General features: G+C 39.8%; 2 protein-coding genes across 2 annotated transcripts; both read right to left on the bottom strand.

Annotated features, from left to right (window-relative positions):
* Positions 1-433: 433 nt before the first annotated feature.
* On the bottom strand, positions 434-18,609 carry sucla2 (succinate-CoA ligase ADP-forming subunit beta). The gene is made up of 11 exons (XM_075480109.1): positions 18,497-18,609; positions 16,224-16,419; positions 14,833-14,932; positions 13,816-13,978; positions 10,295-10,423; positions 9,117-9,255; positions 5,951-6,112; positions 5,599-5,741; positions 5,330-5,450; positions 3,305-3,393; positions 434-2,278 (listed from the first exon to the last, which is right to left on the bottom strand). Exons 1-11 carry the CDS (start codon positions 18,578-18,580, stop codon positions 2,204-2,206), a joined length of 1,401 nt encoding a protein of 466 aa, XP_075336224.1. The 5' UTR covers positions 18,581-18,609; the 3' UTR covers positions 434-2,203.
* Positions 18,610-19,711: 1,102 nt separating this feature from the next.
* Positions 19,712-24,941, bottom strand: med4 (mediator complex subunit 4). The gene is made up of 7 exons (XM_075478782.1): positions 24,849-24,941; positions 24,433-24,499; positions 23,390-23,560; positions 23,039-23,096; positions 22,852-22,938; positions 22,632-22,763; positions 19,712-21,887 (listed from the first exon to the last, which is right to left on the bottom strand). The coding sequence occupies exons 1-7, from the start codon at positions 24,920-24,922 to the stop codon at positions 21,715-21,717; spliced, it is 762 nt and encodes a 253-aa protein (XP_075334897.1). The 5' UTR covers positions 24,923-24,941; the 3' UTR covers positions 19,712-21,714.
* Between the last annotated feature and the right edge of the window lie 1,517 nt (positions 24,942-26,458).

Here is a 26,458-nt window from a genome sequence, read left to right as displayed (position 1 = left end):
GCTCAATGTCACCCATCGGTCTTTATATTTATCAATGCGACAGGAAGGAATTAAAGGACAGAATTATCTCCTCTAATAAAGGAAGCACTGAAGGTCCCTTAGAAGTTAGAGATTTCAAAGAGCTCTTACCATGACTGCTGCTTAGAAACTTCTCGATCATTTCATTCAGTCTGGATCCCTTTGAAGTGACTGATTATTCAACTGCCTCCCTGATCTGGAGCTAGTGTTTGGTTTGCCCCTCCTGGGCAATATGGTGATGCAACGCGGCAAAAAAAAAAAAAAAAAAAAAAGCAAGAAGGGAAACCCGTAATGCCTTTGGGTGTAAATTACGTATATTTAAAAGTTTTTTAAGATCCACATTAGCAATGTCCCCAGTGTTGATGGTAAAGTACGCTCTTAAGAGAAAACCACAAGACAAAAACCAGAGACATGCTGGTGTTCTCTGCTTTTATTTTTCTTTCTTTCTTTGTTGCACTCTTTGAGGAGGAGCATGAATATCTTACAGAACGAGAACATCAGTTTGGTTATTTACAAGATAAAATAAATGACGTACAACTCACAATGTCTGCTTGTGTTCGGAGCGCTGGAGGAGGAGTGGGAGGGGGACGGGGGAGAGAACAACTACAACCATTTTACAGTTCGGCTGACAGAATGGAGCTCAGCAGGATTCTGAACTGAAAGGTACAGAGAAGGTGAGCATGAAGGAAGCGGCGGCTGTTCGGTGGCACGATGGCTGAGTGAACAGGGGCAGCTATCGCTCGTTTCTTTTCCATGAAGGTGACACAGCAATTGAATAAATTACACAAATACGCATTTCCAGTGTCTCCATCAGTAACGGTCTATTACCTGTAACTTTCAACATCCCAAAGAAGAAGAAGAAGAAGAAGAAGAAGAAAAAAAAACTGTTTATTTAGACTCGACACGTCTACAGCAGCTGCTGACTATGTGCCGATTAACTTGCACTCTGACTGAAGGTTTGCAGCCTTGATGGTTTAAGACTGAAATGGATAAACTGGTCGAACATTTGAGAGACTCGTGATCATCAGCCTGCACTTGTGACTTCCTAAACCCCCCCATCAGCTAACAAAACAGGCCTCAGATGCATTAATATTTGAGGTTGACAGTAGGTATGCTTCCATCTGCCTGTTTCTACATGCCTTCTTAAAATCAAACCGTAGGAAAACAGTTTTCATCCAATTTTTTTAAAGCTTTTTTTGCCGCCAAGAATCATTTGAGCTACAAAAAAATGACGTCAGGTTCATACTGTCCAAAGTGACTTCTGCCGTGTTTTTTTTTTTTAATCTACAAACAGCATAAAAATATATAAATATATACTGTTCAATGCTGTACGGTAATTCAATTCAAAATGAAGAACTTTTCCTTTTTAGCAGATTTTAAAATTAGATTGAACTGCTGAGGTGTCAAAGCTAATATGTCAAACAAACGCTTAGCTTATCCAAAGCTCAGAGTAAAGTGTTGCGGAATCATAACTCTGTGGCCGAGGCCTCCACTCATCAGAGACTAAGATGTAGAACCATCTCCTGATACTCGACTGTGAACCTGAAGTCTTAGAGTCTGAAGAGGTAACCGTCTGGCTGTGTGACGAGTAATGAACTGGCTGATGAACACTCCTGTCCGGGGGACGGACAGAAATAACCCAGAGGGCTGCGGGGAAGAAACTGCAATTTCTCTGGAGCAATTTCTGTCCGAGTATCCTCCTTAAATCAATGCTGCTTATTGTTATCAAGGAGAAAACTGAGACAGTTCACTGGTATTTTTCAACAAACTCTTGCATGAAGTGAACTTTGTGAAGTATGTTTTTTATTCTGTTACTCTTCCATCTACACAAATGATGGGACTTCTGTCGGAAATTAAATTAACGGGTAGAACTGCATTCAATTCAATTGAAGGAAAGAAACAAAGAGAAGCTTCAGTTGCTGTGCTTTTGTTTCTTAACAAGGTTTGAGGACATTTTCACACCAAGTACAGAAGTAAACAGACTGATTGACACGATCTGAAAGTGGAAGTGAGAGGGGGGGGTTAAAGGTTGGGGGGTTTGTGCGCATCAACTCAAGTGCAAAATCAACCTAAATGTGACTTCCTCAGAGATCCGTCCTACTGTCGGTGAGATGGGTGGAGTCTGGTTGTCCATGGGAGGTGGAGGCGTCTGGACAGGGTGAGGGGGTCACCAGGGTGGAGTTTCTTAGATGGGAAGCTGGAAGGTGATGTCCACTTGAGCTTCTTTTGCCAAAGAGACAATTTCAGAAAGCTTTACAACCTGTGAACAGACAGAAGGAGTTAACCTTTGTTTGAAAGGAAAACAGACTGACCCTCTTACAGCCATCCATGTTCAGCAGCTTGGTCAAATAACATCAAAAAGAAGTTCAGGATGGAATGGAAATGGCAAAAAAAATGCACGTGTGGCAAATGGATGTGAAGGAGAGAAACGGTAAATATGAAACACTGGAAGGAAAGTTGAGATGTCTTTGCTGTATGCACTCGATTCTTTATCGAATGCAAACATTCAGAGAAAACTTTGCGTTTTATTTCTGCTGCAGTTATTTTTTCCTCATGTGTGGCTCGTTTCTTGGGATTTTTTTGGCTTCCAAAAAGTTACAAATTTGTCTTATACCCCATCCTGACTGAACGCGAGCGATTGATGCGATGGACGACATTTCGCGGCGGCGTCCCGCCCCTAAACACTTCGTATTGGTTGAAATTAACACGCTGCTTCCTGTTGACGAGCTAGTGAGCAACAGGTCAGCATCACTGAGGGAATAATGGACGAGGAGAAGCTGATCTTTACCGTGGAACAGCACCCAATGGTTTATGACCCCAAACACCCGTACCACAAACATCTGAACCGAAGGGAGCCAGAGAACTCGGTGTTTCAAGTGAGTGCTTTCTGAACCAATAGAATTACTCCCGACAAAATCGTCACGCTGCATATCAGGACACCCTCGGGAAATTTTGTAGTCGTATCGCGTCAGTTTTGCTCGCTTTCAGTCAGGATGAGGTTTTAAGAATGTGCCAAAATGTCAGATATGTGATTATATTCCATTTGTCTGTATATTTTACATTAATTGCTTTTCCTTTGGCTTTTGTTCTGAGTCAGGTCCCAACCCCTTTCCTCTGAACCAGTCAGATTTGAGCATGCTTCCACTTACAGCTGCAACAAATAGTGGGACATGTTGCTGGTACAGTCACTCATTTCATACTTATTTACCCTCCGACTCACACAGTTAATACTGTTCTATCGTACAGTGGCGTCATGTTTTAAAACTTAAACTTTGTGTGTGTGTACCATTTTGGCGGCCTCGTCCAGGTCATCGCAGGCCAGGATTTTTAGTGGACTGGCAGCAATCAGAGCTTTGGCGTCGTCCACTCTCGTCCCTGAAAACAAACAAAAAAAGATGAGTTTTTGAGTGACAGCTCTAAAAGAAAATCCACCTTCTCCTCCTTCTCAACCACTGCACTCCACCAAGAAATGCTGTCGGACACTATCTCTCCAAACAAGGCAGTCTCAGTCAGACTGTTTTCATTTGTGGCTCCATGATGCTGCAACGAGCTACCAAACACTATCAGAGCCGCACTTTTTGGAATATCTTTAAGGCTGATTTATCTGAGAACAGTTCAGCTCCTAACACCTTCAACAACCCAACCCCAGCTGGATGAGTCGAGAGAAATCTTTCCCCGTTAGGCTGATAAGACAAGAGGCAAAAATGAATGATTTTAAAGGGAAGCCTTTAAGTATGACTGTTAAACTGACTGTTGTGCTCAATCCCTCTTTTAATTCACAGATTTAACACATGTATGAACACTGTGTTCTTCTAGTGATTCTGTGTTATATCTGTTTCTGCACAGTTTCTCTTCACAGTGATGCAGAAAGAATTTCTCATCCCACACAACATCAGGCAGGACGACCTGGTGACCAAAACAGCTCTGCAGCTTGAATGATATTCAATATAAAAAGAGGAAATTGTGTTGCATTTATACTGAATTAGCCAGAGATGCAGCACATTTGTAGGTTAAATAAAAGTGAAATGAGAGAAGAAGACTTCAGTGCAGCACAGATCTCAGCAGCAGATGACGCGAGGTGACACTATTTTGATGCCAAAATAGATAACAGGAAGAGAATATGTCGCCCTCGGGAAAACTAAGAACTGTCAGCTCTGTTTATGCTCCAAATACAAGCACGCTGCATTTCGGTATGCTTTCAAATTTCACTCTTCACACTTTTGAATTGATAAAGATGAGGAACTAAAACTGAGCGAGGGAGCCACTTCTGTGGAGCGCCACCTGCAGACACAAAGGACCAGGAGGCTCGCTCTGCACCAGTTGGCTTCTCTTGACAATATAGAGAAGACAAGTACATATGCATATCACAGAAATGTCACAATAATCCGCAGCTCTCTTGAGCTCACTGGATTTTCCCCAGGAGCCAGACACTGAAGCAGGAAGCATCAAACGAAGAGACAAGCTGCCTCTTGCTGGCGGCTGCCTGTTAATCTGTCCGTCCACGTAAGGAGAGTGGAGAGGCTGTTGTCTGAGGTTGGTCCAGCACAGGAAAGGTTTGGAGTTTAAGGTCTCATCTTTGAGAGTTTTCAGCCTGATTTGGACCAGAAGTTTCCTGAAACGATCCTCCGAAAGCCCAAACAGCACAGACTTTTGTCTGTGAAAAGACGTCATTTCAGTGCAGTTCAAGCTAGACCACCTTTCGTGTGTTCCGGATAGATCAGACTTTCTTAGTATTTACAGGAAGATGCAGAAGGCCGTCACCCGGACTGAGAAGAAAAATAAGAAGGGTCCAGTTCAATATGTAGTAATAAAAACAAGAAAAAAACTAATGTATCACCAAGGCAGCAAGCAAGATCGGATCTTTCTCCCCAGGTCCATTTTCTGCACTGGAATCCCAATGTGATCACAGGCCGGATGAGATATTTCATTATGTCTACCTGTTGGAAATGCTCCGAAAACCTCAAGAGGAAGTCGCTCAAGACATTCCTGAATAGATGTCTAAACTATGTCCGAGTTGCTCATTTAGTCTCTAATTGTAATGGAGACTACTGTTGGTCTCTTCCTTTGAATAATTACCCACACCCCATGACAAGAGATGAGGATCAGAACACAGATCAGCAAATGGCCTCTTCACCAGAACAATCCAGCACAACACCCACATCGGTGCCGACGCTGTGCCAATCCAACTGTCAAGCTCTGATTACACTTACAGGAGTTCAATGGAAAACTTGAGTATTTCAAAGAGACTTATTCTCTGCTACAGTGTGTGTGTGTGTGTGTGTGTGTCACACTGGTTTTCCATTTCTCCTACCTTGTAATCTTACTACGATTGGGATCTTGAGGTCCAGGTCTCTCACGGCCATGATGATGCCCTGCGCAATGACGTCACATCTCATGATGCCTCCGAAAATGTTGACCAGGATGGCCTGAACCTGAGCGACGCCAACGAGCACGGTTAGAGTAACAACGCCAAGCAAACATTCAATTAAAGCGATCACAGATACCGCAAATTCCTGCATTTCTCACAAAAGGTTCAACTGCTCCTGCAACAGACAGCACAGGCATCAGTTGAGCTCTTACCTTCTTGTCTGAGGTGATGAGTTTGAACGCTTCGGTCACCTGGTGAGCTGTGGCCCCGCCCCCTACGTCCAAAAAGTTGGCTGGTGTGCCACCGTGGAGCTTGATGATGTCCATGGTGGCCATGGCCAGACCTGCTCCATTCACTGCAGACAAGACAGGCTGGTCAGTATCATTTAGGTACCTCGAGGTGCAACAGAACTGATGCTTAAAAGTAAAACTTCAGTTTCAGCGGATAGATGTGCAAATGGGGACTTTTAGGACAGAAAATGTGTGTGAGGAGATGGGAACATTTCATTTTGTGCCGTCTCAACTCTGAGTAAGAATTTAAAAGTCAATCAGTGCCGACACCGACCCAGACAACCGATAGTTCCGTCCAGGCCGATGTAGTTGAGGTCAGCCGTGGCCGCCTGCCGGTCCCGGGGATCCTCCTGACTCCAGTCCCGCATGTCGAACACCTTCGTCTGGCGATACGCTGCGTTGGAGTCGAAGTTGATCTTGGCATCCATGCACATCACTGTTGACCAGCAAACATGTGACATCTTGGCATTAGGATTCATTTTGGCACAAATCTAAGACCACCTGCAGCGACTATTTATGCACCAGTGAGAGATTTCTTTATTACAGCACGGCTCAAAATCCACTTCAAGGACAACCGAGTTAAAACTATGTTTTGAATGTTTCAGGGCACAGGCAGTTGTGGTAGAAATGATTATCAGACCTAAAACAGAAGTAGGCACCTTAGTCGTGTGACCTAACACAGTATGTGGGTTGATTGTGTTATGAGTGGGAAATAAATTAAACCTTTTACATGTCACTTCATGGTTTCATAGGTTTATAAGCTCAGCTGATACAGCTCCACAGCATGTTAGCTTCTATGCATTCACCTGCTGCTGGATGGAGAGCAGAGGCTGGAAATAAGTCGGACCTTAAACTCTTTTTCATATTAAGTAATACATCTTGTTCCAATTTTAAATAATACTTTCCATTACATAATATCTATTGATTATTTTTTTACATTTTAAAGATTTAATAAATTAAATATGTTGCAAACAAATTTTTTTTTTTTTTTCAGATTAAATCAGTGGTTTCCATCCAACCTTTATCTTTACTACTATGATGTGTACGAGTTGTAGGAGGGTAGTTTTATAGGTTGGGTTAACTAGTCACTCTAAAAATCCCATTTTAGAGGATAAAAATATAATCTCAGCTTTTAAAATGTTCCCCAAAGTCAAATCCATCACACACAGAAACACAACGATGTTCGGTGACAGGTTGCACCTCCAGCTACAGTTCGTTCACCCTTTCTTTTTACTTTTAGTGTGAATATTTGCTTCAAACCACAATATGAGCAGGAAGAGAAGATTGTATGCAGCTGTGGTTTTGAAACAAAAAGAAACACCCAAGCAAAAAGTATCCACCAGCTTTGCTCAAGGGCACTCTGACATTCTATCTAACTTCTACAATCGAGTCTTGTTCAGTCTCCAGGCGACTCAAGGCTGTTGCGAGTGTTTATTCCTCTGAAAGATGATAATACAGCTCAGGGACCAAATTTTTCATCAGGCTAAAGAGAGCGCCGCTGTTTGGAGGGTTCCCAGTGTGACAGTCATTAACTGTACTGGTTCTTGTCATTTACCACAAAGGTCAGTGCTCCCCTCATCGTAACCGTGTGTTTAGGATGTGCGATTCCTGCCTGAGGAGCTCCACACTGTACATTAGGCAGAGCCAATAACTCCGACAGAGCAACACACAAACCTCGAACAGAAATCGATCCTCCGATCATTTCCACATTTTTGATCGACTGACACCTTTTCTCTGCAGGAGAACGGATAATTCTCTTGAATGAGTCTGTGACAAACGTACGACTGACCTTTAACAAAGGCTGCGCGTGCCTGTGAACAAACATGCCGCTCTGCACCAGCTTACAGATCTCAGCAGGTGAGAATTTAAGCCTGACATTACTCTGCACTTCTAGCACTGTCGAGCTACAGAACAAAGCAGATAAGTGTGACACGCCCTCAGTAGCAGCACTAAAATGATCAGTCATTTATGGCAAATGTGTCTCTTCTATTTGGGTCAAGTCTTATCTGGACTAGGGATGTTAACCGATGACCGTATGACCGATGGTTGACCGAATCAAAGTCGTCTGGTTAGAATTTTTCTGCCCTCGGTTTAAAAAAAAAAAAAAACCTCACTATATCTTTAGAAATGTTATGTGAACATGAGCCATCCTACGATGGAAGAGCTCACGTAGCGCCCTCCTCAGAGGTCCTCTCTTACACCGGTTGCAACTTGTACGCCGTACATGACGGGTCCTGTCTGCGCAGTTAAAAAAAAACAAAAAAAAACGCCACTATTAACCTAAATAAAGCCAATATGGCTGCGTGTGGACTACGACATAATGATAATTGTAACACTGTAATGGCAAAAGACACAAGACTAACTTAGCCTACTTGTTGTGATATATTCATCTGTACTTAAATGGCATGACGACAGGAACTTATTGCAAAGGATTTATGCAGCATCTAGCTACGCCACAGAGGCTGTTGGCATTCGGTAAGTTTTTTTTTTTTTTAACTAAGTCATTGGTTAACCTACTTTCCTGTAACACCGCCAAATGCACCGTTCTCTGTGTGTGACTTTGTAACGTGGGCTTTTAAAAGTACAGTGACTGGAAGGGCGCCGTTGCACGTAATGTGTGGCTGTGCGTGTCTGCGCAGGCACAGCAATTATTTTTCTACCCAAAACCCTTATTCCTCCACAAGTACACGTAGAACTAGTGGTCAATGATTGGGGAAAATGTATAATACCAAGGGCACGAACTAACATTGATTGTGTGATGGGAGCCTAACCATTCTAAAATGGGGGCATAACTTGTTCCACGAGGCAGAGAAAGACGCGCGACAGGACACAGATGTCATAAATGGCACTTATAGAATTTTTGGTGACCGACTTTAATCGACTAATGAGGCTCAGTGGTCGGTCAAGACTTTTTTTAAATTTCGACATCCCTAATCTGGACAATGGCGACACGGTTACGCAGATGAAGAAACAATCGAATCCCGGGACATCAGCACAAGATGAGCAAATAGTGAGGAGAACGGCTGCACATCACTCATTTGGAAAAGCTGGGTTAAATGCAAAATATCAGATGCAATTATGTGTCCATGTAGCGTTAAAATGCTACTTAATGTGTTCCTGATTTTAACAGCTGAGCCCAAAGATTATTCACTCCTTTTTCTTTTACATAAAGCTCTGACCATCACAGCTGGAGCCCAAGGAGCATCTGTAAAGCGCTTTCTTTTGTTTGACTAGCAGTCCCAATTCCATAGTCAACAATCCCCACATTTAAACCACTTTGCACTCCACCTTTAATTATCGTTTACAGTGAAGATCTCCACCTTAATCAAACAGCATATCCAACAGACCAAAACCAGGTTCTTGGACATTAAGCTGTGACAGTAAAGGTTAAGATAAGTGGATGCGAACTGTGTTAAACAGGAGAGTGCACGTGTGCGTACCGATGCCAGAGGAGTCCTCCACCATCGGGTTGATCTCGACCATGGATGCGTCGTACTTGATGAACACGTTGTAAAGTTTGATCATGTTCTCCGCCGCCTCGTTCACCAGCGCTGGGGGGAAGCCCATCTTCTCAGCGACCTGCAGCAACACAAAGCATTACGTCACACGTCGACACAGCTCCACCGCAGACGGGCAGTTCAGTCCCTGCTGACATTCACTGTGGAGGTGCGCGGTCTTTATCACCACTTTCATAGCATCGTCTTCAGCCACAGCAGGCAGCTGTTCGGCTCACTGTACAGAGTCTGGTTGCTATTTATCATCAATAAAATGCAGAACAAACTCTTCAAAACATCTGTGATACTGTAATCAGATGCAATCATCTTACATAATTGTGTTTTTAAACTCACGACTTTTAAACAGAATCTCAGCCTCTGCAGTGAAAGAATATCAGTGGAGCTCCAACCACTCAGAAACCTCCACAATCAACATCTTCAGTCTCTGACTACATATTTCTATAAAAACACAGCTTGTTCAATAATCAGAGACAAAGAGATGTGCTGCAAAATTATGTTCCAACTTTCAGAGACAAAAGGTGGTAGAAAGGAATAAGTGCATTGACAAAAAAAAAAAAGGGGGGGGAAAGCAAACTAAAACTGTGACATTTCCTGCCTGCTTCATTTTCACAGTTTCTGCATGGCTTTTGTTTTCTGTGATTGTGACTTTCTGTTCAAAAGACATCACGTCAAAACAGAGAGAGAGGAAAAAGTGTGAAAAGTACAAATCAAGAAGACCTGAGAAGCAGTAAAGGTCAGGATACGCTGCCCACAGGACTGGTTAACTCATGAAACACACAACCTTTCAGTGAACATGCTCTAATATTTGGATACGCTGGTGCGATGATATTAGGCACCAGGACAAAATCATGAAACCTCAGCGACATGAAAACAACTTCTTTAGATTCTAACAAAAGATCAACAACTTTAGGAACAGATTGGGCCTCTCGCTTGTTTAGAAAACAGAGTCTTTGGGATTTAGACATTGTAGAGCTAACTGTAGTAAGAACACACACAAAACGCATTCTTCTTCTCTTCTTGAATTTCTCCAACAGCCCAAAGCACACAATGTGGAACATCCCCGGTTTGCCTTTGTGACTTATGACGCCAACTATTGATTTTACCTTGACAGCCTGCTCCATCTTAATGCCCTCCACAATATCGATGGGCTCTTTGACAATGGCGTCTGGATTTTCTGCCGCAACGTCTTCGATGTTTACGCCCCCCTGCGAGCTGCCAATCAGGACTGGGCCCTGTGGGACACAAGTAGGAGTGATGGTGAGTAAAACAATCAAGAGTTAATGGACTGTTTTTTGTCTCAAAATATGTGAAGCCTCATTTAGAAAAGGACTCCTTTCTCAATGGAAGGTGGGTTATTTTAATTTGACCCGCTTCGGTCAGTGATTTTCTGAGTCACTCAGCCTCTTCCTGATTACAATAATTACAGCTAAAATTATCTCCTATTTTGGAGTAAACTGAAGCTTTCTCGCTGTAATTTAAATCAATTCTGAAGCAGCATCCCCGTATTTTACGGTGTCCTTCTTTCTAAAGCATTTTATCAGCTCAGATTTAAATTCATTTTTTCCCACGTTACTGCAACTAGTGGTTACATTTCTAAAGGGATAATTTCACTAACAAATTAGTTGTTTTGTCTATAAACATCAAATTTTTAAAGTTGGTGACTGCACCTTCCCAGACCTAAATGTGATGTCACCAAGTCTGACCAACAACTTCAAACCCTGTATTGTTTCCAAAGAGAGAACCTGGAAGAGGATGAATCTCATTTTTGGCAGCAAAAAACATACAAAATACAATATTTTTTATCCATCTCAGAGTATTCAACCAACTCACAATAGACTAATCACTTCAGCTGTGAAATGAATTGATTGTAGAATACAGGCGCATAGCAGCAGTGATGAATGTTAGATCCAAGGACACAGCTGCATTTCCCACAAGTCTTCGCGAGTAGAGATCATAGAAAGAAGCGTTTCAGCACGAAATGCCATCGAATAAGACTCCCACCTGAGGAGGTTTCTCAGTCTTTGCTCTGCTCAAGTGAGTATAAACATGATCTCTAAATATAAAGGTCTCTGGGGAGGATTCATCCCTCCATAAGACCTGCTGCCACTGATTTTCAGTCCACTTCTTGTGTCATTTGCTATAGCTCAGCCTTTTCTCCCTGTTTCCCATCCTTAGAAATGGCTTCTTGACAGCCACCCTTCCATGGAGACCATTTCTGATGAGGCTTGGGCCAACAGTAGATGGATCAACCCATGGTACTGTATTTGCACTTCTTATCCATAGCACAATAGTGTGATGGAGGCATCATTACATTCGGATTTAAGCAGTAGCTTGATGAGCCAATTAAATTTCTCTGGCGTTAATGGGGAGACAGAAGACACGGACACCTACGACCCACGTCACCTCTCTGCCAAATACCTGAAAAAGTACTTTAACCAAAGAGGAGTGCTGCTGATTATCAGGCAAAGGGAGCTCATACCAAAGAGTGATGCGGGTTTTTCCACACAACTGCATTTTCTGCAATGCCAATTCATAACTTAGAACTACTTTGGAAAGAGTCTTAACTTTGCTTTTAGTTCCCAACACCTGTCAATAAAGTCTCTCTCTTTTGGCTTTTCCTCTGGATGGAGTTGGAGTTCCCAAACGATCTCCAGTGTTTAAAAAAGTGTTGACGGGTAAATAAGAATGCAAAGATATAATATATGACACCTCTGCGCTATACCTGAAGTGTATGCAACTGATCCATTTAAGGAACTTGAGGGAATCCAAAGAGTTGGGCAGTACTTCTCCAACACACCAGTCAAATTGTAAAAAAAACCATGTGAAGTGTGTGGGAACGGCTGCACAGACCGTTTAACTTTAACACAGTGTTGCCATCTAGTGGTCAAAATAAGCTAAAACACTCACCCTTTCTGTCAAGCATAATGGTGCATTTAAGTACTTATTAGTATGTAATGTAAATTATTAATTACATTACATATTAATTAGTATGGAAATACATTTTTTCTAAATAAAAATATATAAAGTATCTACAATTGCAGACGTTTTCACGCCCTTAGAAGCTCATTCCTCTTAGTTTCCAAAACTGCGACTTTTTCCCCGTTGTACGCATTTGTGGCTTACTCACTACAAGTTGGACACAAGATTGAGATCTGCATTTTCACACCAAACGTCGACTTTCATAAAAAAAATAAGCAAGTTATTGTATAATCCTGAATATATTTGAGAATAAAACACATAAAAAGTGCCCTCTCATTTGTAACGACAGAGCGCTTGTGTTACACACAGGGTGTATACAGGTATAAACAAGTTAAATTTAAGACTTTTTAAGACCTTTTAATAGCACTTCTAAATGAAATTTAGGACCAAACGTACGATGGAAATACCAAGTAAACACACTGACAGTATGGTAAAATGACAAATGACGGTTGAGTTTAAGAACGTCGGCTAAATGTGTGTCATGCGAAAAGATCACAAAAATGCCTAAATTAAATTTATTACAATATTTTCAGAACATTTAAAGGCGGGGTAGGGGATCTTTTTCTGGAACATTTTTTTACATATTGCTTGAAATACTCTTCACACCCCCATTGCAACCAATTAATTAAAAGTTTTGACACAAATATGAAAAGTTTTAGTGGCCTCTAGAACGTACAATCTAGGAAAAACAGTATCCAATCATTGTGAACGGACCGTTCACAATGATTGGATTATGATGCCGTCTATCAAACTGCAATCTGCTCCTCCCTCCCCCTCCTTCCCCCTGTGCGCGTACCCTGCTCCGTGAACGAATTACGCGTCCAGAAGCTTGGCAGGAAGCTAAAGTAGAGCCAGCTTGGCTAGCACCTAGCATTATTAAACGTATAGTTAGCATAAACTAAATACTAAATACTAAATACGGCAACGATCGATGCTTGCTGTCAGAACAGCGCTCGTGCACCTTCGTGCTCGTTCATGTACTCTAGAGGCGTGCCTTCGGGGGGAAAGTGAAGAAAAGGGTTGGGACTTTTTACCTGTGTATTTTCAAAATGCAGCTTCGCTGGACTCAAAATCCAGGATCTCCTACCCTACCTTTAAGTCCCATGAACAAATGCTTATAAAATCAAGTAAATAAATTAAAAAAACAAAATACTGTTCCTTTAGAGCAAAAAGAAAAATACACAAATATTTAAGACCCATGCAATCTGAATTTAAGACAATTTAATACTTTTTAAGGTCTTATTTTCAGGAAAATTGATTTACGACATTTTAAGACTTTTTAAGGACCCGGGGCCACCCTGTACACAGTCGACTGCTGCATTACGAGCAGCTTGTAGCCTTGCACCTGCAGTAACTGATTTGTTTTGGTCATTTGGGAGCAGCAGAAACAAGCTATGAATCTGCAAACTGTCTCCGAGATGCTTGGGAGCTGTTCAAAATGGGTTCGCTGTCAAGAACTCCAGCTGTAACAGCCTCAAAGAAAAAAAAAAAAAAGATAGATAGAGACAGCCTTTATCTTCAAGCCAATACATTTTTGGCAGCTCATGAAGAAAATCACTCTCAGCTGGCAAAGTTACCTTATCGTCATCCAACCGGCCCCCCACATAATCTGCTTGTAAATGGGAGTGTCGGTGTGTTTCCTCACCTGAAAGGACCTCTCCATAGTGATGGCGAAGTAGTACTCTCTTCGTGGGTACCTGCGCTCGCAGACAAACACCTGGTTGCAGATACGACCCGCCTCTCCAGTCTGCTTGGTGTACAGTTTTTGACCAATCATCTGGGCCGAAATGTCCCGGACTTCCTCTGGCCTGAAGACGAAGAGGAGGAAGGAAATTATACAGTGTTCCTTTTGGGGTTAAATTTGAGATTTTGAACAACTTGATACTGCAGAGTGTTATAACAAATACACAAAAAGACTTTGGTTTAATCACCGACTAATCTGCAGATACACGTTTAATAGCATTTTATTTTTATTTTTTATTGCTCAACAGAATCTCAAGACATTGAATTTACTTCTGCGTTTGACATTGATTGATAAAGCATCAAACCATCACATTTGGCACATTTTTTGCTTTGAAATATCATCAAACAGTATATCTGGTTCATTTAAGACATTAAAATACACTTTTATTAACACTTAAATGTTTCATCTTGTGTTGGATGCATCCTGAGAAACTAAAGGGGAATCATGCCCCAAAATTATTATAAATTATGAATTTATTGAACATATTTCAGAGGCATATTTCAAAGACAAATGGTAACTTAATTGTATTCATTTAGTGCTTTTCTTGTTTTATTAACCACTCGAAGCACTTTTAAAATAAAAACCACATTAAGCCATTCACACAGCCCTTCTTAGTATAAACAGTGTTAGGCTACATATTAGTATACGTATTTTAGTATTTTTTCCCACTCAATCTCACACGCAGCAACAACATATCATATGTTTACTTATTACTTATTTATGAAAACAACCTGAGTCTGTTCGGATGAACATACAGCAGGTGATGGGACATTGGACACTACGACCTGTGGTATCAATAATGTATGTTACCATGGTAACCGAAGGCACGTTCAAATCAACCAGGACTGAATATTTAGGATCAGAACTTTAAGCGTGTGGATAAAAAGAAGAACTATTTGTCGAGGCTGGATGACTTACGAGTAGACGATCTTCACTCCTCCCTTCAGTCCGCCCTCAAACGTCCCCTTCCCTCTTCCGCCGGCCAGAACCTGAGCTTTCACCACCAGGTCCTTTGAATCTAAAACAAACACATCAGTTAATCAGTGAGGCACTATGATATTTACAGTGGAAGTGACATAACACAGGAAACTATGATAAGACGACACTGCTGCCCAACTCATGTCCTGCCAACCAAACACAGATTATTAAACCTGCCAAAACGGAGTAGGATTTGACTTATTAAACTAATGATTATTTGGGTAGTTTCAGTCTTTTTTTTGTCTGCTATTCTTTAAAAACAATGAAAAATGTGAGAATTTCCTGTTTGTCACTACATGCTCTGCCTCAAGAAATGTCCACAGAGGAAACCTTTTAATGGCTAGATGAAAAATGAATAATAAAACAGGGTGTGCAACAAGCACAGAGTGTCAACTGACACCACTGAAGCAGCAGGAGGCTATATTTGGACTGAGTATTCCTGAGTGTGTCGGCGGGTCTTTCTACAACGTACAAGCAACCCGACAACACACACAGGTCATAAGATGTCAGAGAGGGTCTTCAAAGGCAACCAAAATGGGTCAGCAACAGACATCTCTGTCACATGAGTGTAATTTACTGAAGCTCAAGGCCGTTGTTGCATGTTCTGAAATGTGTTTGAGTGCAAGGCTGAATGATAAAGTTAAAATATCAACATCTAAGTGTAAAGAACAATTTCATTTCATGAGAAAACAGTGTGTCTCTGTACAACGAACTTTAAGTTCAAGACTAAAAAAAAACAAAGCACAAAAGGTTGCTGAACAACTAGAACAAAAAGCACTGAAGTTGTCAGGTGTCACCGTGCATTATTTGTTGCTCAAGTAAGAGAGATTTTGCTTTGTTTGTTGAGGTGTTCAAACTGACTTTTTTTTAAAATTCAAGATAGTTTATGAGAAAGTTGTCTTGAACTGTTTTTTTAAATAAATATTTACTCAAACCACAATGCAACAACTAGAATTACTTAGAAAGGGGGGACTGAATTTCTTCAACAACATCTTTAGTAAAACATTCAGCAGTTGTTGAGAGTATTTCATTTTGGCTTAACCAACATCTGGCAATCATTGCTGTCATGGTGGAAAATCACAACTTATCTGTTTACCAGAGCTGAAGGTGACATCTGACAGAGCAGAACAAGATTTAATTCAGTGTGAGGTGAATCAGAAAAGTAGAAAATCTACACCCATAACATCTTTTATTTGGTTGCAAAATAAGGAGCAACTACAACAAAAACATTTTTTTTTTTTGGGATACTTTTTGTTGTAGGGTGGTTAACAAGAAACACTTTTATGAACACATGTGAAAATGCTGCTTTGTTGGGGCTCAGGGCTGCTTACCGATCTGCTTGGCAACAGTGTAGGCCTCCTCTGGGGAGCTGGCCACCAAGCCGTCCGGCACAGAGATACCGGCCTCTTTGAGCAGGCCAATGCTCATGTATTCGTGCAGGGAGAGGTTCCTCCGCTGCTGCTGCAGGTGGGGGGGCTGAGGCTGGGACACATGACCTCCAAACAAACCAATGGAACCACCGAGAACCTGGAGGAGAAAACAAAGCCAATGAATGTCCAATATGTAATTAAAATGCGCAGAGTGAGCTTTATGAAATGGTCCTTCTTAAAACAAGTCTTAGAATATGGTCAGGTCCTTTAACTCATTTACAGTTATCGTGAAGTAATGTATTTTGACCAAGAACAAAGAAATTACTGTATTGTTCTCGTCCTTACTGCATCAACATATTAATGAACAAAGAGTCTCTGTGTTGCATGCAAATGTCATCATCTAATTAGATTAAATGTCAATTTAGTTATTAGACAAAAACTCAATAACTGAGCAACAGATGGCGACGTGCACAAAACACGAGCTACACTTTAAGCCTGAGTGAGGATATGAAACAAAGAGGTTCTCAGGATCAGTCAGCAGAACATCGAATATAGATATACAGACTTCCTCGACAGAAGCAGAAAAAAAAAAAAGGAAGAAACGCAATCTGGGAAAATCTCAAAGAGAAGTGATGCTGGTGTGCAAAGACAAAGGTTGTGCTGATAATTACAGCTCCCAGATATATCAGCAACTCAACAGAAGATTAGCTTCTCTTGAGGTTCTGGAACACAAAATGAGTGATTTGAAGATTTTATTCAATTATCCCAATAATTACAAAACAGATCATCAGATTAATCAAAAATATCAGCTGCCATCTTAAACTCTAGAACAAACCAGACCTCGCCAGCACCGAACTGAATGGAGATCCACTGGTGCCACAAGGAGTTGTCCATGTGTTTCTGTGCTTCACACATAAATACAGAGCTTGTTCGGCAAAGGGCTCAATGAGGGTTCAGTATCAGAGTTTTAAAGGCACTTATTATGGTAAAAAAGAAAGTGAGTAAACTTTTGTTTCACCATAAGTATGTGGCATCCCTCTAATGTACTTTGAAGGCTACAAATGCTCTGGTTTTAAATAGTCTTGTCTAAAAATGAGGAATATATAAATCAAAAGGGCAGAAAGACTAAGATTATTACACATAAAAACACATTTATAGGCTAACTAATTGGTATTTTCTTGAATGCAACATAGGTGTCACGGGGTGTCTTTAACACCCTGATTCCTCTTCATTTTGGCACCACTTAGCTGGCAATGAATCAGATGAGGAGATGAGACATTGTGTTGCATCGCAGGACCTCTGGCTTAGTTTCCAAACATGTTTGTGTTTATTGCCATCTTTATTTTGGTGATCATATATTATAGCAAAAATAAATAAAGGCTTCATGATTCGCATTTATGAACTGGCTCAATGACTTGTAGTTGTTTTCAGCATATTGAGCAGCCTTTACATACTAATGATGTACAAACTAAGGGCAATCCTATGTTTTATGGGAAAAAGAAACAAACATTTATGGACTTACGTGGTATTAATAAGCTTATATGAGCACATGGTACATTAAAGAAAGCTCAAATTATTCATTTTTTTAAGATCTAATATAGAGCAGGGTCCAAATGCAGACTTACAGAATGGAAATTGTTAACCTGTACTCTGTGTCATAAATAAGAATATGAGCGGTAATATTTGAATAAACGTGATTGAAGCCCTGTGATGGAGTGGCGACCCTTCCGGGGAGTAGCCCGACGGCAGCTGGGATAGGCTCCAGCCCTCGCCACTGCTTGTGTATGCAGTGAAAGCTGTTTATTCTAAAAGAGGCTGAGCGGATTTGTCCTGATAACTTTCCAAGAGGACTCTGCTGGACAGATGCGATGGCGCAGAGCCGCTGGGATAGCTACTGCTAGTGGAGGTCACTGAACTTCATTGAGCGTATTCTAATACAAAAGTACCGTTAATAACAGCCCAAATTAGTCTGCAACGGGATGAACAGAGGATTAACTGATTCCGAATATAACTGCTCATGATGTTGCTGTGGTGACAGCCCGTCACGCTAATACCAGTTCCTCGCTAGTTAGCATGTTAGCCAAACCAACGGAAACTCAATGAAGTTGAGCTAATGTCAAATTTGACCCTGTCCGCTTTTGGGGAAACTGTGGTCTTCAGGGTAGGTGCAGCGTCATACCAAGCCCCTACTCCAAAAGCCAAATAACTTTGCTTAAAATTAGGCACAGACTCACCTTGGAAGCAGCACCAATAGTGTTCCTGGCCCCTGAAGTTTTCAGGCTAGCCGTCAAACAGCCGCAGATCAGGGACGTCGCCATGTCTCCCTATACAGAGGAGGAGAAACGTCCGCGCATGCGTAGCGAGCTTGAAATTCGGCTTCCCCTGTGTAACATTTAAAGCTATGGGAAACTCTATAACCATGGTAAAGTAAATGCAAAGAAATCTAGCAAATTGTACAAGGATGAAATATAGTCAAGTAATTAAGAGTTGAAGTTTACAAAGTGAACCTCATGCCCCTTACCAAATGGCTCGTTTAAAAGAAAAAATAACGATTCTTGGCATATAAATTATAACTAGGAATGCCTTAGAAACACATCTTTCTATCTTATTCACAGTATAGAAATTCAATATAGCTTGTTTACATGATTTAAATTTTATGTGAAGAACATACTGATTAGTTAGAATATATTTAAAGTTTATTTTTTCACCAAAGTATGAAACCTTTTTGAGGTAAACTTCGTTTACAAAGAGCTTTTGAATGCACCACTGACAGGACCTGTACACATGGTAAATAAAGCCTCATTCTGACCTTTAACCCAAATTAATAAGATTTGAAGTGTCCAAACACTTCTGAATTAATGTTTGCGTTTATATTTTGTAGGTGGACAAATTGTTTTGCTCTAATTCAAGTTAGACGAAAAAAAAAAAAAACATCTATGGTACTCGATATCAACTACAAGCTACACTAAATTAAAAAAAACAATCTTTTACCGTGCAGGACAGATATGTATATAAGCAAGATCAAAATAAATCCATCTGAAGGTTTCTCTCGTTGAGATATTTGGTGAATTTTTCATTCGTGTAAAAGTTTACAACCCTATAACCTTTATTAGTATCTACTCACATGAATGTTGTGTGAACTGGAGTCAAATGGGAATATTGCTCCAATAAAATGTTATGCACGGTTCTTAATATTTAGCTCAGAAAACATGCTTGAATTCCAATGTGATGGAGCATTTTTGTTAAGATATGACATGACATCTTGCACCACTAGAAATCAAAAAGGAGATAAGAGAAAAAGTTTTCCTTAAAAACCTTGACCACCAGATAATGTGCCAGTATGATGATGATCAACTGCTGTATCTGTGCTTCTGAAATCAACACCAGAACCTTTAAACTTGTTGACTATGTAAAAAGAAAATCCATTAAAAAGAAAATTCTAGTCACCATTCTATTCAAAAAGTATTTATTTACAAGATTAAGTATGTACAAGCTTATTTACATGGTGTTTGACCATATAGTTTAACAACCACTCACACTGGACTGCGTCTCATCATATCTCACACACACACAATTTCAAACATGGGTCACCAGAGAGCAAATATTTGGTGTTATTTTGGCTTTACGTTAAAGTCTACAAAGAGAGAATATCATCTTTAGTACTTCTCACTTGCACAATGGATGTTCAGACTGTATCCGAGCAAAGAATCGGTGGTAATTTAAATGGTTTTTGGAAAATTTAATCAATAATCAATACCGCTGACTTGTCTGTGCTGTAAATTTTAAGCTACTGCCAGCTCCTGCATCCTCAGGACGGTTGACATTTTCAGTCTTCTGATAGTTTCTTTCAGTGAGTGATCAACAAAACGAATGAGATTCACAAACTAACCATTCGTGTGCCAGTTTCATATTCAAAACACAGACACAAGTGCGACTGAGACAATACAACAATCTTCAGTCTGATGACAGTCACTGAGAAATCCCTTCAGTTTATGCTGTTTTCGCAGCCAAAATTAAACTCTGCAGGAGTTCAGAAGGAAAATGAAATGCTGCTATTTTATGGCTCAGAATTAAAGTTCCCGATGCCACTTATAATAAGACAATATGAACTAAAGACATCAGCTGACACATTGATGTTTACCAGCTCAATAATAGTCGAGTGTGTATTTTACCATTTAAATTAGAGTTTGTTTTTGTTGACATGATGACACCCCAGTTATCAACTTTTTAAGATTTCAAAACCCCGCTTTTAGAGTTCAGTATCTTAATAATACATAAACTAAAAGCTCAATGAAATCTGTTAAAATGTGTAACATAACACACTTTTGAGAACTACAGACATGGGAGAGTTTTCTCAATTGAGATGCTGAATTTTGGACAAATTCAACTTTTTCTTTCTCAATAAGTAACTTTAAAAGCTGTGTTGGTAGTTTGTGTCATGTTTCCTGTCAATAGATTATTTGTTGTATTTCTACAAATATACTGTGTGCATTAATCCTACAGGTCTACATTAATGCATATGTACATAGACTGAAGAAACACTATGCATCACTTATCAGGCTTTCAGTGGGGCATATTCATATCTAGTTTAATGTTTTGTTATTTCTCCAAGAATTATCTCCAATGATGGTCTTTATCTCAACCAATTTGCTCTGTCAATGAATAAAGTTGTTGTTTTGTCTATCTGTTTCCAATATCTGGTGATAGATAAATATATTTTATCATCTTTCATATATATCTATCAGAGAAATATAAAATTACAAACAACAATTTCATTCTTTAACATTTCAAGAGCAGCCATTTTATCTAATTTAAATCAAAAAGCAGACAACTGTAGGCGTATAGTGCATTTCACTTTCAATCTTAAACGGAATTTAATTTTGTTTCATGACAGTTGACGCTGTCTCTATAATTACTGATGCAGGTGGATTCTGGCTTCACAGCAGTGGAAGAAGTCTGTTTAAGATGTTTAAGGGGAACGGTCAGGTTTAGGTGTTAATGTAAACCTTTTACTTATCAGTGGCAGTGACTAAAACCAGGATAATCATACCCAGCAACTCGTGCTCTTTTATGACTGATGGGAAGAAAACCATCTCAGCACAACAAGCTAAAGTTTCTTCATGGCTGTAATGTTAAATTTGAGTAAAAGGCCCACGTGATACAAAAACTGAAGAATTGTCCTTTGGAGTAACTAGGCCTACCAATGAATTATACCCAGATCAGGCCACATTTTAGTTGACCAAAGGTGACGATGTGGGCTCAGATGTTGTTCAACAGTGACCTCTCAAAGACACACACAGACACACACACACACACACACACACACACACACACACACACACACACACACACACACACACACACACACACACACACACACACACACACACACACACACACACACACACACACACACACACACACACACACACACACTCTTAGCCCTCATCTTTCAGTCTGAGTCGCTGCTGCTGCTGGAGGAATCTGTCGACATGGCCTCCACGTCGTCCTCATTCTCCTTGTTGTGACCCGGGGGTTCCAGGCCAAAGTCGTTGCCGTGGTGAGGAGGCAGCATCCCCACCGAGACGTCCGAGGACTGCCAGGGGTAGTGAGGCGTCAGGATATCTGAGGGAGCCGGACAGAAAAGGGTTATTGTACGAAACGGTATCTTTTAACTTATCTAGACTGTTGCTTGTTTTTAAATTCATTTAAATGATTTTATTTGTTTCTCTTTATATTCTTTTATGTATTTTTAATGCTTCTTCCACTCCCCGCTGCAATGCTTTTATTTTATGTAAAGCACTTTGAATTGTTTGTACATGAAATGTGCTATACAAATAAATTTGATTTGATGATTTGACTTGAAACGTGATGCATCAACTCCAGGGGGGACTTTTCCTGGACTCTGGCGACTGTATTTAGGGTAATTTCCCTCTGTTCATTTGTAATATAAGTTCTTAATCAGGCTGAATCGTGTGCACCATAATCAATATGACATTAGAGCGTCTTCTTCATTGTTTCAGTTTTCTTTCTTAAGACAAAACACAACATTTTACACCTAAAAATACAGCTTTTCCAAATTTACATGCATTGATGTACACCATGTGAACAAAAGTATGCACAGAAACAAGCTCTTCTGTGGATGGAAGTAGATTAAAGCAACAAGAAATATCATCTGATTTATCAGTATGAACATTACAAACAAGAAAATCTGTTTCTGTGTTCATAGAAATGTGGACTTTGTGTATCCTTAAACATTTTTTCATACCGATATATTGTGGTGGCACTTTCTCAACCTTTCTGATTGTAAGTAAAATCTTTTTGGTAAAAATTTGGGTTCTCCAGTCTTTGACTTCCAGTTGGGCTCACCTGGTAACCTTCCAGCAGCCAGAGCGTCACCTGGCAGATGTCCGTTCACGCCGTTGGTCGGCAAGTTGGCCATGTGACCCAGCATCCCACTCCGCATTTCCAGGTCAGTAGGATAAGGTCTGCGAGGATCGCCTGAGATCGACATTTTGGGAAAGGTTAGTGAAGTAAAACATGACCGCTACAGTCAACCAGCTGCTGCCGCAGTGGCTCGGCTTCATACCTGGCACCCAGTTGAGCGGAGCGCACACAGCGTTACTGGCACTGATTCTGTGAGCATACTTGATGATTTCCTCAGATGAGATGCTTCCTGCAAACAGCAACGGAACAGTTTATAAAAAGCAACCAGAGAAAAACAGTTTAAACAACTTTACATTTCATTAGTGTGTCAGAAAGGTGCGTTTGCTCACCTTTTCTGGCTTTGTCGATGGATTTGAGTTTCTCTTTTGCCTGGTAAACAGCAGTGGCCTTGGAAGAAAAAAAAAAAAAAGGGTCAGAAACATTAAGAGAACCTTCAGTTTTGTGGATGAAATATACTCTGGTTTCAGCGTTTGTCCGGTAATTAAAAACACAGGACACAATCATCTTCGACAAGAATTGGCTTTTATAGCTGTTCTCTGTTTATCTTACGTTGTTTCATGCTTACTTGTCATGTTGTTTATTTATTTTTTTGTCATCAACAGTCATTATTACAATGTCACAATGTGATTAACATCAAGAAAACCAGAAGAAATTAATGTAAACACACAACTCCAACTGACCAGGATGTGTTCAGCCTCCTTCAGCTGTTTCTGTAGCTGCTGGATGTCGCTGTCCCTCTTCTCCACCTCCTTCTCCAGCAGCTGCATCTCCTCGTGAACCTTCCCCTGCTGCTGGGCCACCTCCATTAGCTCTTGGAACTCCTTGTCCCTCTGCACAAGCAGCTCCAGCACCTGGGAAAGAAAAAAAACACGTTGTATACGAATCAACAGGAGAAATGAGCAAATAGAATCTCCAGACAACAAACACCTTTTATGTACCTTTTATGTAGGCCAGTGTAGTTCAACGTAAGGCTGAACGCATACTTGCTGTTAACTACATATACTATAGAGATAAATATATATTTAAAGAACAATAAAGTAATGTGCACCAAGCAATAAATTTAAAAAAAATCATGAACCTAACAGTGACCACATGGATCATGATTCAGATTTCAGGCTATAATCAAGCAGGTCCAACATAGGTTGAAAGATTAATGGAAGATATTGTTATTATTCATTGATAAATTAAAACAATAATTCTAATCAGTGATCTAACCAGGTTGTAAGAGAGCCATTGAAGACTAAACAAGGCCAAACACACTACTAATGGCACTTCATAGCACACCCCTCTGGTGTGCACCCTGACAGAAGAAATTTCAGTTCACTGTTACTGATTCATTGTATTTTGAGAGAATATAAAATAAGCAGATGTTACCCTCCTCCAGCCAGCTTTGCTCCAATACTAATACCTTGGCCTCAAAAACTAATCTAATAAGCAAATTTGTATAATGGATTTTAATGGTTATTGTATATGAACAGAGAAGAAAACTTTAAGTCAAACCTCTGGGATGTTTATGGGCAACAAGCACCCGAGCAGAGCTTATAGGTTTCAAACTCTTTTTCACTCTTTGTAATTTACTAATATTACATTTATGCATATTACACTATTTCTCTGTGAAAGTGTGAGCGTAGACTCATTCAATGATTTGAGTTAAAACTTCTAATGCCTTGTCTGAACAGTCACTGTTACAAATGTTCTTTTTTATGTCTGTGTTATATGTTACCTGCGTGTCCTCTCCTGGCAGGGGTAGTTTTTGACTTCTGGTCAGAGCTAACATCTCTATCAGCTCCCTGAAACACAATCACACATAAAACCAGAATAAATATACAGGCTAATGTTAGCTAAGACAACAGTAAGAGGAGCTGCGGGTCCGCTTGTTCACACATAAGTCTCATTTGCCACGTTAGTCACGTGCAAGTTATGATAAGGTCGATTCAAGGGTTTTAGAACAAACTTAAATCAGTGCGACGGTTAGTTTTGTTTCAGTCAAACTACTGGTTGGCTCTTTGACTGGGCTGTGTGACTCAAATCGGGGTTGCTCGTTTCAACAAGTTGCCTGAACTCCTCAATGGAAAACTGCATCAGTATAAAGCAAAAGTTAGCGACACCGAAAAATAAACGCAAGGAGTTTAACTTCACCTGGATAAAACCTCCAGATCATCCAACACAGACAGTAACCGTTCCTTCGTTGATTTCTCTGTCGCCGTCGCCATGTTTAGTTCCCTCTCAAAGTTTCTGCGCATGACAGGAAGTTACGTCACTAAGGCTTCCTTCTAAATTGCGCTGTTATTGCTAAAACACTGCAGTCTATTGGTAATCATGAGCTATTACAGGTTATGTCCAAAGTTGCAGATTTCCAACTGATGAACTGTGAGAAAAATATATTCTCCAGCCTATAACTTTCTCTGTTGGAGACCACCATAAATGTGAGTTTAGCCGAATTTACTGCACATATGTTGTCTTTAAGCCACTTGAATGGTGATTTTGTCAGTTGACGCTGCAGTTATACGTTTAGATTCTAACCCTAATTACACTATCTTAGTTTGAAGAAGTTTGATTTCGTATGATTTTGGAAGAGCTAACATTATTTACATTAATTTTTAAAGTTCAGATCTGGGCGGACTAATGCGATCATTTGTTATTTTCTTGTACCATGTAAATATGTTTTATGTGTCATCATTTTTGTCGCAGCCAAACTCAGTACATTACAGAAAAAAATATATTTTTTGTGTTCTGTTTTTTAATAAATAAACATAGGACAACAATAATGAAAATAATTTATTCAGTTGAATATATTAAATAGTGTAAGTTCAAGCTTTTTAAGATATTTAAATTATTACAACATATCTTAAATTAACACAACGAAAAAAATCTATTTTTTAGGCAAAAGCATAAAAACAGAACTCTGCTATCTGTCTGAATATTTCTAAAACAAACATTTCCTTTTGGAAATAGGTGTAGATTAAATTTCAGCATGATTAATTCCATAAATTGGAAAGAGTTTGAAAACTCTTTGAAATGCTGATAAAACATGATCTTCTTTAAGTGGAAATACTCGCTGTTCCAATCAATGGTTAACCATTCAAAATATATACATATACATTTTCATGTAACTTATTTTACTGCTTTTCTGGAAAGTGTAGATCATCTACAGCTATTGATTATTTATATAACATGCAATAATATTATTGATAAGATGAACAAGAAAAAGTGGAAGAGAAAGGAGAAGAGCTAATATATGAAAAGTTAAAAAGCAGTTGAAAATAAATGCAATATTTATGAGCTTCTGTATGTATTTATATGTGATTATTTTTGCTGATATGTGATTATTTTGCATTTGTTATTACGTGATTGTCCTGTGATTATTTGCACATATTCAAAAAGTACGTTTTTATTTTTTTAAATGCCTTGTTTGTTTTGTTGCCTATATGTAATTATATCGTTTCCGTTTGGGATAAATAAAGTATTTTGTAATTTTTTTAAAAAAATTTTTATATCATAACTTGTATGAGATGTATGATGCTACATAACTCCAGTTAGCTTGACAATCTTTAACAACGGCAGTAAACAGTTTAGTTTTCAATAAATTGCAGTTAGCTCAACAATGATAGCAACTGTTTGTGCATTTAGATGCTAACACAAACATATATATGTATATTCTTGTTGTAGTGGAGTTTCACATTGCAATAATGCCTCTTCTTCCACCTTCTTTGAGGCGGAACGATTTAGCGGTTGAGCTTTTATTTTGA

Source organism: Odontesthes bonariensis, chromosome 12 (genome assembly GCF_027942865.1).
Source record: "Odontesthes bonariensis isolate fOdoBon6 chromosome 12, fOdoBon6.hap1, whole genome shotgun sequence".
Lineage (NCBI taxonomy): Eukaryota > Metazoa > Chordata > Actinopteri > Atheriniformes > Atherinopsidae > Odontesthes > Odontesthes bonariensis.
The sequence above is the reverse complement of the archived record's forward strand: the minus strand, read 5'-3'. Positions and strand labels throughout refer to the sequence as shown.